Below are 19,808 nucleotides of genomic sequence, written 5' to 3'. Positions count from 1 at the left end.
TCGTACTATTACTCACGAAAATGAATGACGTATCGCGTGTGCTCTACCTGTATTTTCCTTTGTAAAGCTCTTACTTTACAAGATTTTTGAAATAGATCGATGCCGGATAAAACTCTAATGTCTCGAAAATCTATGTCAAAATATCGCGATGTAACAGCAGCAATAACATTGGTTGAAGACTATCGAAGCGTTGTAATATCAGCTGTGACATCTTGTCAGAAAAGCAAATGGCGAAATCAATTTTTAGACGCGCGCAACTAAAACAAAGAGAAAACGTTCCATAACATCGTTGATATTTTTTTTGCTAAAACTTCTTTTTTCTCCAATTTGTAAGAGAAAACGATCGCTTTTTCGATACAAAATAATTAAAAAAAAAAAATAATTTGTAAACTTATAATTATAATTATAAAGAATATAAATTTCAATTTTACATCATCATTGTTAAAAATTCATTGAACAATGATATGTCTTGTATCCTATAAATGTTTAAACGCTATTAAAGATTTATAAAATGCAAAAAGAGAAAACTAATCAAAATACAAAACGACTCTACGCTTTTATCAGAAACAATTTATCATGAATTGTCAACCTAGATAATTCAAGGTAATTATTAGCTTTTCAAACTCCGTTTTATTAGACTTTATTTAAATATCTCGCTTTTCTCCGATCTGATAACAAATATAAAAATATAAGCCATGACAATATATGAGAACAAAACTTACATATTTCTATAGAACGTGAATAGTCGAGATATAAAAAGAAAAATTTCAATAAAAAAAAATATTTTAAGTGAAAGAAAGATTTCTCATAAAATATTTCTCCCTAATGGAGAATCTTTTAGTTATAATAGATTAAAATATTGCCACGCTTCCTCTGGATGGTTGATAGTAAAAATAAATACCTTGCTATTAAGAAAGAAAGATGCAATCGTAACAGCAAAAGCGCCGAGACTTAACGGCCTTATCAGTCGCACTTTATCGGTCGTGACTGATAAGAAGTTTGCAGTATAAGATGTGTAAGACGGTGAAAGAGTCGAATAGGGTCGCACGGTAGATACCTACTAAGATAAGAAAAAAGACAGATGCAAAAAAAGTGTTCATAATTTTTTCTACTAATTGATACATTGTTTCAGTGACATTCCAACAGTGAAAATGATAAATATCTATTAATTTAGATATTCGCGAGAGATAACTAGCACGCTTAACGAAAAAATTTGACTAATAAATTTGCCTAATCAAGAAAATATGAATTTCTGATTCTTTATTGTCCAGGAAAGAGAGTCCGAGTTTATTGCATATTCTTTAAAAATGTAATATGCTATTCCATAAAATGAGTAAAATAATGTAAAGAGAAAAATGAGATAGGTAAAGAGACAAGGAAATGTAATAAACTATTCATTAAAACATAAATAAAAGATACAACGCAAACAACTGTTTAAAGGAAAAGTATCTACTATGGAATATGCGATAGAACGCATATAATAATCGTGACAGGTTCGCTTGAATAACGATACGAAATTAACATATAACGTACGCGAGGCGGAATCTAAAGATTAAATACACTAATTAAAAAGGCGTTAGGATTTTCGCAAAAGGACGGAGATAGACGAGAGACGAGGAGAACGAGATGCGCCGCAACGCAGCGGAGATCACACTGAGTGCCGGTCGAGAGAGGGAAGTTTGTCGAGATCGGTGGGGATGCGTTTTACTCCGACCAGGAGGGAGCAAGCGGGTGGCGTAGGAGAAGAGAAGGAGAGAGAGAGAGAGAAAGAGAAAGAGAGAGAGAGGGAAGGTACACTCGTGTCGTGCGATAACCGTCGTCGAGGTGCAAACCAGCCGCGAATTCGAAAGGCGGCCAGTCGCTGTTGGCGCGTCGACGACGACGCGTCGCTGATTCACTCGGACACGGGATTAAGGTATAAAAAACCGAAACCTACCGCGCATCTTATTGCAAACGTTCGAATTCGCGAGGCAGAGCTTAAGCCACGGGAGTGTTTTTGTGCCGATACCGATAACGATATGATAACGCCGCGAGTGACAGATGACATCTGATGATGAAAAAGAGCCAAGAGAAATATATAATCGATACAAAAAAAATAGCGATACTCCAATTTTTATAAAAATCTAAATAAAGACATTCTTAGGCCCTCTAGTATGAGCCTTCGAGACCACTGATGTACAGTAATACTTATATTAATTTCGATCTTCAGTCATCGATACTTGGTCGATCAGGAATCTTTTAACGCAGTAGCGTCTCTCGAATATGCAAAACGCATTCGACACGCTTGAATTCTTCCCGAACGAAGGATCGTCGGCGTGGCACGCGAACGTGTCCTCCCAATCGTTGCATAACGCGGCAGCTGCATCACGTATATATCGGAATATTATACGCAGCTTCTTATACACTGCCGAGGGACTATATAGAGAATAACGCGCTCGTTTGACGAATCGTAAAATAAAACGCGACTCGGTCCATGGCATTGAACCGTATAAGGTCGATCGGCTGACCAATAGTCGACGACCACCAGCGTCGTCGTCGTCGTTGTCGTCGTCGTCGTCGCGCGATGACCGGAGGAGAAATTCCATCTTAGCGAGAGAGTCGAGTTTATTCCATGCGATCGCGCGCTCGAGAGAGGCTCGGTCGAATGGATCATCGCGAGACCGTAATACTTGATTTCCCACGTGGCATGGTGCGGGCGTGCTATCTCTTACAACCGGCTGTAGGGTCGATTAATCGCTCGTTTCTCACTGCTGACTTTGTCTTGCCCTCGAGGAAAAGAATCGTCACCGCAGAAGACACTCAATTGTCGCGTCACGCTGATGAAACCGATGTCACATTTGTTCGTACAAAATGCGTGACAGATGCGCTGATCGCTTATCAGAATTCTACAACGACGCACGCGGAATATACGCGGTATATATGTAAAGAATTTGACTTGGGGCGCACAAAAAAAATTTTTTTTTTCAAATTTTTTGTTAAAAACTCGTGCGTGTTGAATTTGTCATACGACGAGCAAACTATTGATCCGATCGTGAAAAATGCGTATCGTGAAAGTTTCTGTAACGATCGAATGTGACCGGCATTAATTTTGGTGGAAACGTTCAGTATTTGAGACTAATTTTACGAAGCGTAGAGCGAAATTCTGCAAAGAAGAAATTTATATTTGCATCTCTCTGAGGATTTCCGTGATGTAACAATGTTGAAGTACTCTCGGCGCTGGGCTTGCCCTTCTCGCCTGCTGTTATCTCGAAATTGAAAACAATGCCGCGAGACTAAACATTCCGCTCGGCGTTGCTCTCTGCGTGTTGCATGCATAACGTTACTTGAGTTACGGGGAGCAGGGCCGCATCGGCGTGAGTTTATGCACTGCACCCGGATTAAACGGAAACATCGAAAGATATTGTAGTATCCAACGGAAAGAATTTAACTACCAGAAAAGTTGCTTATATTGCGATTAAAAGGGAGAAAATTATTGATTTTTACAATATTCTACAACTGATTAAATGATATCTATCTTTAACAATAACTATTTACTTTTCAATCTAATTTTCCAATTGAAAATCGAACGTCGAAGATACCCGTAACATCTTTAATCCAACAAGTTTGGTGGTAACTATTCTCGGATAAAATGTACGATATAAAATAATGATGGAAGATTACAATATGATAAATTGCTCATTTTCAGCAACACTTTTTAATAAATCAATTTCTAAAATATCGTTATGATTATACCAGCGCGAAATCGATAATCGAACGAGAATTTATCTTCCAAGTTGACGAGCGTAAAGTCTTTTCATTACGGGACGGATTATTCGGGGGGATGGGGGGGGGGGAGGGGAAAAAGGGGACGCGAGCGAGAAGGGACAAGGCACGAAGAAAAATGTGTCGTTAGAAAAAGGCGATCGAGCACGTTTCTAATGTAGGTTATCGTCGTCGACTCGATACCGATACCAGTGGTGTGTCGCATTAAAAACGTGCTATCGATAACGAACAAAACCAATATTGCGATTTTTCATTCGCATAGGGAAAAGCATACCGCCATTCGTTATCGTAACAAACATGGAAATGAGCAAGAGCGCGTGAGACTCGGCTCTGTTCAAATCCGCGTTCTATTCAAACAGAATCGTCGGATCGTTACTACACGTCGTATCTCTCGCTTGACATATGTGATTTTATTTTCCATACGCGTCGACCGACGTTTCGATCCTGGCGGGTTCGGCTCGTCATCGTAAATGTTTGGCTAACACGAACCGCGAGATCTGCAGCTGCATTCGAAACAGCGCGATGCAATCGGATGAATAACTAATTGATCATGAATAACCAGCTAAGAGAAACACAATTCATATTTATCGCTAAATAAAAATTATACTTTGAATTGATTATTCGAAATTAATATTGCAAATATTTAAGTCAAGGAATAACGATCGTCAACACAAATAACAATTGTGCAAAATAATTATATAGAAATCATACATATATGCAATTGATGTTGACATTTTCCGATGCAATTATTTTATTTTTGATTAAAAATCGAGTGAAAAAAAAACAGACTCGTTGCGCGTCGAAATAAAAGTGCGATGAAGTAGGATCGGTGATTTCGGAGAATTTTGACAAAACTACAAAATGCAAACATGTGCGCTTTGAAATTGCGACTAAAATGCGGTCGTATCATATATATGCGAAATACACTTCCACGTTCCTGTTGAATTAGCTAAACGCAATACTTGGAGGGGAGTTTATCAATAATCGATGTTACATAACCGAGTACCATTACCTATGTATTATTGCTTCTCCCTCCCGTCTCCCCTTATAATACCGCATTAATTCGTCAAGCACGTCATGCGCGCCTCTAATGATAGTCGACTTTATTCAAATCGCATCATTTTAATACGTAAATGATTGGAACCGGTCACAACTATCGATGAAACTCGATTCGAATATTTCCTCATTATTATATAGTCAGATAAACATACATTTTACTGTCGGATTATTAACATTTTTAAGCTGTTTAGCAAACTATACAAAAATATGTATATTAACCCTATAATTTATAACAAAAATATTCTCGATGAATATATTATTAATACGCAAAATAATATTTAATTAAGACACAGTAGAGCATTACTTTTCCAACATTTGTTAATAAACTGAGAATATAGAAATAAAACTTTTCCCAGATCTTTATCAAATTATCGCTGGATTAGCCCTTGTCTCGTAGTTCGCAGCCTCGAAATCTGATTTTAATCCGTACGAAAAAATTATTTCCCTTCATTCAAAACGTACCATAAACTACCGAGGAGGTGAATCGACGGTGAACGTTCTTCCCTCCGACTCGGCCTCGTTTATCGTTATCACCGTCTGGAAACTGCGAATGCTTTCTCGGGAGGGTGCGGACAATTCTTACAAGTCGCGGCGATAAAGCGGATGAGAAGATAAGACGTTGGCGAAGGAATAAAGGCGAAATGTATTGGAACGGGGGTGTTGGTTAGACGGTGAACTGCTCGGTGCAAGGTTCGCTCTTTCTCTCTATCTTTCCTTTTAAATTGCGTGCAGCAGCAACGAATCGCATACAATATTCTAACAGAGGCGCGAGAAGTGGAACGATTCGCGCCCCGCGTATGTGTATACATATACGTGTACATATATCGTCTATGTGTCGTGGGTGAATCGACGTGGTATTACGAACGAGAGGAAGAGTCACGTAATCGGAAACGATTTATTCCTACATGTACCTCACCTCGCACTTTACTTATCGTTCGTGTCGCGTGTCGCGTGTCGAAGAGACGAAGGAGACCGATGGGGATCAGCGCGCAGCGCGCTATTTATCCATTCCAGACCGTGTTTCTGCAACGATAAATACGCAAGCCGTTCCCCGATTGTCCGGTCTTGAGTCTCGGAGTCCAATATACATGAATGTACATTAATGAGGTGTGTAAATCAGACAGACCGCGAAACGTTTAATCGTCCGATCGCACGAATCCATCCCTGAGAATAATTCGCATTCACGTTGTTTCGTTCGTCTCGCCTTCGTTCGTCCGTCAATTCCGTTATTTCGAACTATCGTTTTCGCGTTTCCCCCTTTTTTTTTTTTTCCCCAACATGTGCACTCTTTTATTCTATTTTTCCGCCCTGCTTGTTCGTTATAATAGCAGCAAAACCAACGTCCAGTGTGACTCGAAACCGATTAATTAATCTTCATCGATCGTTGCGTCGAGAAGTAACGACTATTCGTTAATTGAAAATGATTTACAGATCGATACAGCAATATATACGAGTTTTCTCGGACGATATTATCTCTGTTATTGAAAACAAACGACGATAACAAGCAAAGCAAAAATTAATTCCAAACATGTCCAAAAAACTAGTATACAAAGTTTTATGAAAAGCGATAGAGAAAATATATAATTTTTTTACATATATATATAAATATGTCAATAGTTTACTTAAAATCTATTTTTATCTAAATATAATTCAGTTTATAATTTAGTTCATAAATTAATAGAATAACATGTATCGAAATACAATGGAGATATATATTAGGAACTCAAAGATTGCGTTTTTAACGGTCAATAAAAAATCAAATTATAATTTTTATTAAACTTAGCATTGAAAGATTCTTTAATTTCTCTTTCATAATTATTCTAATTTCACCGAGCAATTAGTAAGAGCGTCACGCGTTAATAGTGAGGTATTTTTTATTGCTAAAAGTAGAGTAAAAAGCCGAGCAGGAGACTGAAAAACAGAAGACCGGAAGAAATTTCAAGCAGTCATCGTTGGAAAGACTCGATCGTAAAAGAAAATTCTTTTCAAATCCTTTGAGTAAGACTGCCTTTCATTCATGACGCTCTTTTCACGTTCATCGATCCTGTCCGCTTCCATCGTATGCCATTTCACTTTTTTGTTACTATCCGAATAGACCAAACTTTACGTAACCTAACCGAAAAACGAAGATATCAAAGATACATTTCGTTAGCCACCTATATGACAGCAATTTCCTAAGTTATAACCGCTATTTGCTGATGAAAATGTCACTTTATATACAAGACTTTACAGACGAGTACAAGCCTTCGAGATGAAATAATATTGTATCTGTTATCATCGACAATGGTTAAATTAAGCAAATATTAATATTTGATGATAAACTTGATGACTTCTGAACTTGATAATATAGTTTAAGATACAGAAAACCTCTCACTATTTGTATACTGACTTGTCACTTTTCATTTGGCACACAAGTGTTAAAATATTTATGTTTAAATTTAAATTATATTTTTGTAAATTATATTTTTTCAATTTATCTTTTAATTTTTTAAAGTTGGCTCTCGCTTGTGTTATTTTTCTTTGAATATAAATTTAAATTTGCTTTTTTAGCTTATTAAGTTTGGGGAATTAAAGAAACAGCAAATAAGACTATACTTCCTCTCATTACGTTGCGAAACGATCGTGAATAACCGAGAAGCGCAATCGCGAAAAGCTAACACGAAAAATTTACAATAACGGCAGTTGACATATTTGTACGATAAACAGAACCACGTCATATCGAGCAAGAGCATTTTGATAACGCAAGAATGTAGGCACGATTAGTCACGCAACGATACACAGTGAGAGATAGTTGAGTGGCAGATCGCGGATTATCATCATCGGATATTGCAACGCTGTCACTTGCAGCAATATTATGTGACACTTCAAACGGTTCGTCGCGTCGTTTCTGTACGATCGAGCGTAATAACATTAATACTTATTTCTTGAAAGAAACAAAGGAAAACGTTTACTATTTAACATATTTTCTCGGATAAATCGTGAATTAATTTCCGCAATGTGAAAAGATTCAAGTCAATAAAATTACCCAAAACAAAAAAAAGTTCGGAAGAGTATTTTATAATATAAAATGATAAGACACTTTTATAATATAAAATGATAAGTGTCAAAAACGATCAACTATACAAAAAAATTCTTCCGCAAAAATAGTAAAATTGTCAATATATTTGAAAAGTTTGACGGAGAAAAAAAAAATGTCACGCTAGAGAAAGAATACGTGAGAACCGCAAGATATCTTAATTTCTCTATCCTTACAGACGGATCGTTTCCAAAGGACTAAGATCGAAGAGAGGAAGAATTCTAGTGCAATGTTCGAAAACGTTGTACGCTGTCACCGACAAAATTGGATCGCACCATCGACCCAGCAAAGGAACGAAGAAGCGTCGAGACGAATGTCGTAGTAGAAGACGATTCTACGAATCGGCGATTCGAATGAGCTTCGAGAGGATACCTTATATCGGACGTCGTCGTCGTCGAGAAGCATGAATTCAGCAAGAGACAGGGCGCAGAATCACGTAATATTGCATGGCGTGTGTCACGTGTCGCGACAAGGTCGAGATAACTTTTCTTGCTGCAAGCGAGATTAGTCACAGGCGGCGATTTAATCGCGCACCAGGTTAACGCGATCGTGGCGTCAATTGAGAAAGAAACACCGGCAAATTCGACAAGGCGGATTTAAAGCAGCAAAGAGACATGTCGAGACGATCTCGCAATCGACTCGACGCGGAATTATTGCCTGGCGCCAGCTTGGCATAAAACAGCTGGTGATAAAGGCGAAGAAGAGGAAACTCTTTGAGCGTATGGCAGAAGGAGAGAGAAGCGGGGGCGAGGGAGCGAGCGAGAGGCGCAAAATGGGAGCAACGAGATATGTGTTAGGCAGCGCGATCTTAGGACTGTTTTGGAGCAGCTTACTCAAGGGCGTCCTGACCAACTCTACCAGCAGGTGCGACTATCCGCCCTGTTCCTGCGACCACTACGGCCGGTTGACCTGCGACTGCAAGGAGGAGGGAGAGGTAGGTTCGCCACAAGCTCGATATCCCCGATAAGCATTCGCGTTTCAATCGATTTTCGATTGAATCTGTCTTGGCTCGATACCGCGCGACGAGGTCGAGAAAAGATAGCGAGCAAAAAAATCGCTCACGCTATCAACAATATAGATCTAGGCACGTATCTTCCGACTTTGAGAGACAAGAAAGTATATTTTATCTTCTCGTATGTGTGTGTGTGTGTGTGCATGCTTGAGACAGCTTATCGTATTTAACTCGGAACCTGACTCTCTGTTAAACACGAACGAAAAGATGTAACCCGATCTTGGATTTATACAATGACCTCTCACACACACATACATTTTAAATATACCGTACTTATAATTATGATAAAGAGAGAGAGAGAGAGAGAGAGAGAAAACAACACCACAGCCTTTAAAAAAAGTATTATCTTCCACGTATACGAATTTTTTCATTAAAATATTAGTCTTACTTTATTTTCTGTGTACGTTATCTTCATACTTCTATATATTTCTCTTTTTTTTATACGAGAAAAAAAGTCAATGATATTAATAAATTTTTGCAAAATATTTCTTTCTAGCTTTTATGTAAATTCGCAATTTTATAAGCATTTATTTTTCAGCAGAATTGTTCGAAATCTCAAGGCAGGGTTTTTAAGGTTAATTCGTCTCTTTTCATTCCGATTTCGTTTCAGTGAGAGTCTGCGATTGTGGTCTCCGATCTTTCTTACTGCCTTTCCACTTCAAATGATTAGAATCCAGCGAATAACGATAGAAGGGTGTGCGCGCGTACGCTCTCTCAACAACAAATTCGTGCGGAAACCGCAGCGGGATTAGCTATCGCTATCGCACGAAAAATCTCAGACAATGCGACACGGGGCTCTGTCTGGCAGTCCTTTGTTCCACAGGGGGACGTTATTCCATTTGCGAATTACCCGACGGAGAGATAAAGAGGCGGTACCGTGGGTAGCTTGGTGCGATAGCGAAATCGTAAAACCCGATCTTTCCCGCGGCTTAGAGAAAAGGAAAGAAGGGACGAAAAAAAAAAAAAAAAAAAAAAGAAACCCGAGCAAAGAGAAAAAGAGAAAATATTTCCTCGCGATCTCGATGTGACGTCTTCAACGCCCCGTATCGCCGGAGGTTGCGACGGTAACAAAGATCGAGATAAAGTAATAATCGCGCGTCCCGAGATTCTTTCGAGCGGCTTCACTGCTCCTGCCATCGTTGTAACGGAGAGAGGACAACATCAAAGTTGCCGATGAAAAAGAGGAAAAAATAGAAATAGAGAGAAAAAGGGAGACAGAGAAGAAAGGATGATCAGGACGAGCCTCTAATCTTCCAGAGCCACGCGGCAGGCTCTCGTAAATCGCGAGGGTGCCAACCGCGACGGAGGGGGCTGGGAACCTCCATAAATTAGAGTGTGTTTACGCAAATCGGTAGGGTCGCGCGAGGGCGAGGGCGAGGGCGAGGGCGAGGGCGAGGGCGAGAGCAAGAAGGGCAGGCAGGTAGATAGGTGCGCGAGAAAGGATGGAAGATCCGCCGATCCTCCTCCATCCCCTCGTAAATGTTTCGTTTTTATCCCCCGGCGGCCACGCACCCCTTTTCTCGAGCGATGAAAAAAATGGGCGAGCGATCCCTCGGCGATCCGTGATCACGCTGCTCGTACGTCCGTTCGTTTCTCCTGTGGCGCGAGCGCGTTTCCCCAACGCTTCCGGCCATCCGCGATATTAAAGGATAGACAAAGAGCGTCCGCTTACGTGCGGCTATATAACAAGTACGAATGACTCATAATCGCAACACGATATCGCGATAAACGAGCGTCGGCTCCAACTTGGAGGATCGTGCGCGAGGACTTCGTGACGCGCCGAAACCGGAAGTCGTCGGTTTTCGTTAAATCAAATCGAATAGCGCGAGCGGAGGTCTACGACATGATAACGCGACTACTATCGCTTTCTCCGCTACCGCTGCCTGAATTTATTGAATAAATTTGGAAATTCTTTCTCTTTTTCTCTTTCTCCATCTCCTTTTTCTCGCCGTGATGAGAGTTTGAAATTCGACTTCGCGAAAGTTTCCCTTCCGCGAACATTGCTCCTTCCGACTTCCGTCTTTTTCCGTCGTGATAAAGAGTGCAATGCGCGCGGGAATACGATAAGAAAGTAATGAATGCGATTCGGAGAGAGGGATATATATCACGGTCGACGCGATTGCAGGACAAGATAAAACAATCAGCCCTGTTACAATTAAAGTCCCTCTCGCGTTATTTGATTTAAAATTCCTGAGATTTTATCAATTTCACACGCGGGAATAATTCCGCTATACCTGGCTGTACATAGCGGATAACGTAAACGAGTCTCGTGTTCACCATGCGCGAGGAGAGTAGAGTATGTACACCGCGGAAATTTAATCGGAACGTCGCTCCGAGCGCGGGCAAATATTTCCCGATGCAACGACGTCGCGTTTTAATTGCGCGAATCCCAAACGAGAACCAAGGTAATGTTACCGCGCGTCCTCACGAGCGTCATTATTGTCCGCGATAAAGCGGATTCTTTTTCCGCCCGCGGATATCGGACTCGTGGCAAATACGACACAATAATGTAAACTTATCCTGTAAAATTGGCGCACTTGACAAAACGAAAACCGAGAAAGAAAAGAAATGCGAGTAAACGGGCTTTTACGAAGCTACGTCATCTATCGATGTTACATGTGCATACGTTTTCCTGATACGCGTGGCAGTTTCAACGACCTTGTACTCGCGTGCAGACGTACGAGCAAAAAGTAAAATCATGCGTGGACTTTATCATCTAGCGAAAGATATAACGTGAGTTACAAGAAAGAAGTGGCATACTAACGATAAGGGTTATAAATCGCTCGAAACGAAATTGAATTTCTGTTGCCCGACTAATTAGTCGAGAATGTGCTATCCATTCATCATCAATACGTCACGTGTAAAGTGAACTCATAATTATACTAGTTGTGAAGCGAAGAATATGCGAGAGAAATAAGATAAAAATGCAATTTTGGTGTTAAGATATATTTTAACGTTAATTAATATCTTAATGTTTGGTCAAAATTTATAATCGCGAAAATTTATTTTACTTTTTTATAATTTAATAAATAAATTATATAAAAGAAGAACGCGTTACAAAATTGTAAGTAACAGTGTGCGTAATAAAAAAACAAAAATACGTTTCATAAAATGTCAAATTTATAATTAATAATCGTGTAGTATATTTTTTACGAAAATATTTTCACGGAGAATATAAATGATTTAGAAAAATGTAATACATCTCAGAAAAAAAAAAAACGTTCTAAATATAGACATTAATAGATTAGACAATGAAAAACAAAAATTTTATTTTATAAAATACCAAGTTTATTATTAATAATTGCGATTAACGTGTTTTTACTGACACTTAAATATTTTGTATAAACGAGAGACCACTGATAGATCTCTCGCCAACATGAGTGGGAAGGGCCCGGGGGGAAGGGAGAAGGAAAGAAGAGGTACGAAGTCTTTGGTCGCAAACTGAATAATTGACGATGGGCGTAAATAATTGAGAGAGCCTTTTAGTGAACGCAACTTTAAACTCGCTCGCTTGGACGTAATAAGCGAGACGGCGGAATAAGACACGAAACGACGAAAGAAAGAGAGCGGTCCCGGTCAGGGGTGTAAAAGTAACGGTCGTAAGAAGTACCGTTGAAAACGTTAGGGTGCCACTTACGGGAAAGAGGCGCGCGGTTATGAAAATACTCGGAAAATGGAAAAATGGTGCTACGACGATCCATGTGCACTCGTGCAAAGAAAATTGCCGCGGATAAAAATGCACGGTTAAGTAAATGGCAACAATCGCTCTTCGGAATAGCGGTCATTTCGCTAATGACAAACCAATAGTAATAATAAATCATAATTGTGTGTGTGAGAGGAAATTAATAAAGTACTCTGCGTGTATAAAGATATTTCATTAAACATTTCTATCGATAAATCGAACCGTTGCCGTCCTGGCGTGTGTGTGTGTGTGTGTGTAAGCGTACGTGTGAAATGCTAATTAAAACGCAATAACCGCGTATCATCAATAGAATCTGTCACAATTAATTCACATCAATGTAAAATAATTGATCGAAGTTAATAGTTTCAGATAGGTTTCTCATACTTGAAGCTATTAAGCGTAGATAAGGATAGGCGAGTAGAATTTTCGGGCAATACGAAAACTTTCGCGAAAGAAACTGGTGCTGCCATGAGTAAAATTGTTACACATAAATTCTTTATGGATCGTAAAAGAGCTTTCGTTTCCATTTCCGTGGCACTATGCCACACTTTCCGTTTGCTGCCTCGTTTCCGGTCTCGGAGTCGAGAGTTTCCTTCATCTCTTTCACTCTTTTTTTTCTTTTTTTTCGCGACACAATAGCGTGCTTTCCCCATAAACTTAATCCCATCAATTAAACCAATCTTATTTTCATCCGAAAAAATATCTATGTAACTGTGGCGGCGAAATGCCCCGAATCTTTTCCCGTTCAATTAAAAACGTAAGGCACATTCGATTACTACCATAATCGACGTTAGATCACTCGCAATCTCTCTCGAATTATCGCTCGACGAAATCACGCAGATTACCCTGCAAATTTGCAGCAGGGAAAATGTCACCCGACGAACAACTGTGGACAAAAAAGCCGGAGAACTAGTTTGAGAGGCGAACTAACGCGCGTCCTCGAGTTTAATTCCCGGCGGGAATCGTTTCCCTGGTAATCGACGGGCGCATGAAAAAGAACATAGAGTTAGATGTGACGTGTGAAAATATTCGAAAAGAGTACAAAAAGAGAAATCCATATCTATAGAAAAAATTGCAGAGAGAGAGAGAGAGAGAGCAAAAGCGTGACTAAAGCAGAAAAGATGAGCAGAATAGAAGCACGTTGTTTGATGGCTAAAAAAAAAAAAAGAAAACGTCATTGCTTTTCGTCTTCTTTCTGATTCTTGTAGCTTTCCTCACGTTTCTTACGGACACGCAGAATTCTCGTGGAAGAAAATTCAGATGTCCATCGGGATCATGCAGAGTTACGATTCGATTCGATTTCTGTCGCAACCTACCCACCTACTTATGAATTTTATGTGGTGCACGTCGAATGCATTTACGATGAATAAGCCATCACGAGGAACCAATTACATTTCTCGATGCAAATACCTCGAGAAATGTTGAATTTTCCGTATTAAATTTCTAAGAACAATCTTTTTAATTTATTTTTTCAAAATTTCTAAGGCTTTTTTTATTATCCCCCTTAGATAATAGAGGACTAAAAAAAGTCAAAACATTATTCCGAACAATATTGTCGAAAAAGCATAAACACTTGAGTTAGTTCAAATACTTTCAAAATAAATCTCCAAAACGTAAATTATTCAAAGGAAACGTGTGAATGATAAAAGTAGAATTTCGTTTCGGATATATATAACGTCGGTTAATAATCCCAGCTCGACATCGAGCGTCCAAAAGTAGCCGCGAACAATAGGACAAGAACAAAAGGAGTTCTCGAACAGAAGCAGGAAGGGACGAATGGGGCAAGACGTTAATGCGTAAGAACGACAGAGTCTGAAAAAGAATAATATAATGACCTTCCTCTCTTTTTCATCGCTCTGCGTCGCGCCTTTTTATTTCTATTCTCTTCTTTTTACCATTCAACAGACACTCTGTCTCGCATATCTTTTTGCTGTTTCATTGCGATCCGATGACATAGAGAGATTGTGCCTTTAGTTTTACTCTTCAGTTTTCTTAATAGAAAAGAGCGACTATTTAATAAAAATTTATTTTAATGACATGATAAAACGATTTAAAAGATAATAATGACGATTGTATTAGTCTTGAAATCGTGTAATCTTATGAAATCAACGAGTGCTATCTCTTTCTCTCTCTCTCTCGGAATTCAACGCTTAAATGGGATCGATTAGACGGAAAAGTGTGATAATTAATAAGAGCAGCGCGTTTAATCTCAAGCGACGCATATCTCTGCCTCTTCGTAGCAATCCAAGCGACGCGCATTTCTCGCGAGATCGACCCGTTTGATATACACATGCTACACATGCTACACAGGCACATATACAGATGTCGACGAGCTTTATCGGACGATTCCAACGTCGCAAAAGTTACAGTAGTCACGAATAAATGAAGCAAACTCGAACAAATATATCGCGTGGGCAATACATGTACTAATAATATCGTGGCTCGATGTGCGTTTCGAATTTAGCAAAATTAAGTTTGCGCTTTTCGCTCCCGGATTCTACAATATCCGAGGGATATTGTATAGGATAGGGATATACAGAACAGTTTCTGTTCGATATACGAAGAGTTTCAATATCGTTTACGTGCGCAAGACGTGACGAGTTTGTATGCGCGCTCGCGAAGCAGATAATCCCACGCAATTATCTAATTCGTATGCAAGGGTAAACACGGGGGTATCGACACGCGCTAGAGCGGAAGATCCAACGATACAGGTCGAAATATAAATTCGCATAAACGATCGAATACGAAAAAAAAAGACAAGAGAACGTAAATCTCTCGACGAACGCAAGAAATGACGACTACTACGATATGTCATTAAAATTAAGCTGTCGGCCCTTTCTCCATGATTATGATAACGACATTATTCGCTGTAATTAGCGAGACTGAGCGCGCACATCGCGAATAATTAGGATAGTTAGACCTGTAATTACGGCTATTCGACCTCTATTAGGGCTTCTCCGTCGGTACATTGCGTTGCACCAAATTGCTATGATTCTTCCTTCTTGAGGTAAATACATCAAAAATTAATCTGCTGACGCGAGAACGTCTTATTATCCCGCTTGAAAAACCTTGATTTTTTCATTTTTTATTTCTTGTCGATAATTTTAGATGAAAAATGATCCAAGATAGTCGATACGATCGTATTAAATTTTATATATGTATAAAAGGTACATTATATATATATATATATAATTTAAAAATAGTTATACTCTTCTCTCTCTTCTACATATATAGAATATAAATATATATTAACTATTGTGATATCGAAATAAAAGATCGTTTAAACTTGCAGGAATTGATCCTGACCACAGAAGGGGACAGACGGCTGAGTCCCCACACCAGCAGGATATTGGTGAGCAACTGCTCGTCCGTAATACTCGCAAACTCAAGTCTGGCCTCGATGGTCGGGCTACGTTCGGTGGATCTGATTAACGTGGCAAATCTGACATTGGTCAGACAAAGCTTCGAGCTGTCATCGCACAGCACGCGCACGCGGATCTCCGTGCGGAACAGCAGTATTGACGTGATGCCGAGCTTCGTGTTCCGCGGTGATGTCGAGGCGATCACGTTTGAAAACGTGCGAATCGGCCAGCTGAGTGCCTTCTCGTTCGCCAATCTGATCCACACGGATACTTTGCGACTGGAGAATTGCCGTGTCGAGACAACAGAGGCGCAAGCCTTTAAGAAATTCGACGTCGGTTATTTGCATGTGATCGGCGGCAGTTTCGGCGATCAATTGCCGAGTCGTACTATGAACGACATCGAGGTCTATCACAAGTTCATGCTGGATGGCGTGAAAATGGGCATTGTGAGAAGCAACGCCTTTATCATGAGAAGCCCGCGTACAGTGGCGATACAGAACTGTGCGATCGAGAACCTGGAGAGTGAGGCGTTCGACGTGACGGCGCGGGGCGCTGTCATTATCAAGAACAACACTTTCGGTAACATCGGCGTGGGCGCTTTTCTGGGTATTCGGGCGGATCGTGAAATTAGATCGCCGCCACCATCGTCATCGTCATCGTCATCGTCATCGTCATCGTCATCGTCATCGTCATCATCATCGTCATCGTCCTCGTCCTCGTCATCATCATCATCATCGTCGTCGCTGGTCCACGGCCTCATCTTCAAAAACAACAGTGTAAACAGCTTCGAGGAAGGCTCGCTCATGTTCGATCGCGCGAGTTTTCGGCCAGAGCTCGACAATCTACTCATCGCGCAAGCCTGTGACTGCCAAATGTTACCCGTGTGGAAGAATAATGTGCTCAATTATACGAGCGTTTACTCGCGGTTCTACGTGAGACAAAACTCACTCATGCCACCCCCGCTGTCGCAGCCCCAGGAGCCCATCAACGAGACCCCGGAGACCTTCCTATGTCTGGACGGCGGACTAGATGGCATACCAACGAGCTTCGTCGACTACGAGACGCGTCATTGCTCCCTCGGCGGTTCCATGCTCGTTCTCATTCTAATTATCGTAGGTGCCGTTCTCGCTTTGTTGGCGAGTGTATGTCTCATCGTCTGGTGCTGTCGAAGACGCCGACGGAACAACAGGAAGAAATGGATCAGCGTGCCCACTAATGCACCCGACGTGGTCTCTAAGAAGAACGGTGTGATCGGTAGAGAAGCGGCAACATCCGGCACACCGGTCGACAGCAGGATAACCATGGTAGTGCCGGATGGCAGGTTATACCGGGAGACAGAGTTCCACGTAATCGTCGAGAAGGCCGAGCCGCTAACGACAGAGTTGTAACGAGACGCTCCGGGCGGCTCGACAGCCAGGCCCGCGATTGTCGCTCCCGTTGAAGAAGAACTCGAGTGGGTGGAAACGTCGAGTCGCTTTCGAGTGTACAAGCTGTGAGAAACGCTGCGCGCAATTGGCGCCACAGTGAAGAACAGTGACGTCCGAAAAAAAAGTCAGATCTGTGTTCGAAGAGCGTTAAAAGAGACTTTTTTTCGACAGAGAAGAATTCTCCTCGAACTTAAATCACGTATATAGATTGTGTAAATTGTTGCTGCTTGGGGAATAATAGAACGCAAAGCGAATACGCAGCCCCGAATCCCCATCCCCTACGTCATGTTCTTCTTTTTATTTTAATTTAATCGATTATCTCTCCTCTAGTACAATACAATTTATAAGCTTCCATTCACATATCACGAGCGACCACCGATTATCCGTCGCGCGTTCTTTTCATTCCTCGAACCGTCCTTTCTCTCGAAGGCGGTCACGTTCCTCCGCGGCGATTAAAAAGTTTTTCAGAACGAGTTACGCGGATTCGGGTGATCGGTCACCGCTACTAGTTTATCATTAAATAAGTTTATCAGTAAATAACTTGCGCGAGAAAGAGAGAGAGGGCCAGTGTCATAAAAGACGAAGCGATTAGAAAGCAGAAGAAAGAGACTAGAAAGAGTGTAATAACTCGTGTAGAGAAAATCCTAAACTCGCTGTCTTTTTTGCGTAAGATACGCGATTGGATCGACCTTTCGCATTTTCTCGTTGTTTTAAGTTCAGTCGATTGATAACGATAGCGCGTTAGCGGTTATCGTAAAATTACGTATTAGTGAGATTGAAGTGAAAATGATGGTATCAAAGGACCAAGAAATGGAATAACCGCTTATTTGGATAGCTGTGCCATTCCTGGAGTGACGTTACACACGATTCGTATCCACTCCATAGAAATCCTGATCTCTCGAAGGAGGAAGAAAGTGAAAGACACGGAACTCTTCGCTAAGTTTTCATATCAAGATCGTTCCAACCCTATCGTTTTTATAGAGAAGATTGACAGGAATGTAACAAGTTAACGGACAAAAATAAACCGACAAGGATCAATTTAGCAAAATAAGAAATGTCCCACGTGTCTCATACCAGTGGCGGATTTACAAGTTAATCATATCGCTTCGATATAATGTGTATTTTTTCTCAACTTTAAAAAATTTATGTTAATTATTTATAAATAATAGACTTACGTTAATTAAAGTAAAACTTATATTTTTTGAAATAATTTTTGTCGCTTTGTTAATAATAAATATAAGTACTCGTTGTATATTTTTGAATTAAACGTTTGTTGGAAAAACCTCCAAGGAAGACTAGTGTCTAAAAGTATAGGTCCGTCATTGTTTCATACATTCTTTCGAGAAAAGCGAAATTTAACAGACAGTCAACTAGAATGAATTAATCTTTATCTGCGTCATGCTATAAATTCTTCTGCCGTTTCATTATCACATTGTTTTATTAATATCGATGTGTATTTATTTTTAGCAAGCATTTGCTATAAAACTTGGCAATAAAAACTGTTGTTACTGTTATAATTTACACTTATAATCTTAAGTACATTTCTCTGTAATCAAAACATTAGAGCGAATTAAGATCGTTCGACAAAATTTACCGTATGTTAATAATATAACATGATAGAAAATTTCACTAAAATAGGCTATTTTGTAAAATTGAACAAAAACTTATTTCGAATATATATCCCGTCATATTCTTCATTTAATCTGCGTATAACGAAAACATTTTTAAAGGATCTGATTATGAACATGCTCCTAGATCATAATGATGAAAATAAATAAAACCTCTTATCCCTTTTCCCTTTTTAATTAAAAGGAAGCGTGTACCTCGCCACATTAAACTAATATTTTCATAATCATAAAAAGATATAAAAAGATTCTACCAATTACAGAAAAAGAAGTAAAATAAAGCTTATCAGAGAAACTGTAATACATCGTACGACAGAGTTGATTTATTAAACAGAAGGCCCAAACAACTCGAAGCACTTGAAGACGGAGAGATAAGCAACGTTTCTTTGCGCTCTTTTCGAGCGCATGAAAGAACAGAATTGAACCTCGGTAAACTTTTTGTGCCTCTTATGCTCGATACCTTGAATTACCGTCAAGGTAGGTCTTATTAGCATCCGCGTATCGAAAGATCAAAGTCTAATACGCCACAACATGTGCAAACTGTACGTGCAGGTACGTATATGTGTATACTTGCGCAATTATACCATTGTAGTGAATAAAATCAGTTTGTATAATGTTAAATAATTACGTATATAGTAATTATCGCGAGACTGTGATATATAACGACAGCTGCCGATTATATAATTTGTTTTGCATTGAACAATAAAAAAAAAAAAATATCAATTACGTATTGGCTAAACATATTGTTGCATACTTAGATTTTATCTCTGAATCGAAACTATATATTTATCTCTGACAGAGCG

The 19,808-nt window shown here is 39.8% G+C and overlaps 2 protein-coding genes across 16 annotated transcripts in view; one reads left to right on the top strand and one right to left on the bottom strand.

The window, feature by feature from the left end:
• Window positions 1–19,808, bottom strand: part of Hiw (MYC binding protein highwire) — a 193,681-nt gene that overhangs the window by 163,675 nt on the left and 10,198 nt on the right. The window lies entirely within an intron of this gene.
• Window positions 1,811–18,897, top strand: LOC140663733 (uncharacterized). Of its 12 annotated transcripts, none has more exons than XM_072888202.1 (4): window positions 1,853–2,175; window positions 6,712–7,710; window positions 8,076–8,831; window positions 15,884–18,897. In XM_072888202.1, the coding sequence occupies exons 3-4, from the start codon at window positions 8,619–8,621 to the stop codon at window positions 17,339–17,341; spliced, it is 1,671 nt and encodes a 556-aa protein (XP_072744303.1). In that variant the 5' UTR covers window positions 1,853–2,175; window positions 6,712–7,710; window positions 8,076–8,618; the 3' UTR covers window positions 17,342–18,897. The 12 variants fall into 12 exon arrangements, with proteins under 12 accessions (XP_072744321.1, XP_072744303.1, XP_072744329.1 ...); XM_072888228.1 differs by having other exon boundaries at window positions 6,709–6,789; XM_072888194.1 differs by having other exon boundaries at window positions 6,709–7,710.

Source organism: Anoplolepis gracilipes, chromosome 1 (genome assembly GCF_047496725.1).
Source record: "Anoplolepis gracilipes chromosome 1, ASM4749672v1, whole genome shotgun sequence".
In the NCBI taxonomy this organism is placed as follows: domain Eukaryota; kingdom Metazoa; phylum Arthropoda; class Insecta; order Hymenoptera; family Formicidae; genus Anoplolepis; species Anoplolepis gracilipes.
This window is presented reverse-complemented; position numbering and strand designations above follow the sequence as displayed.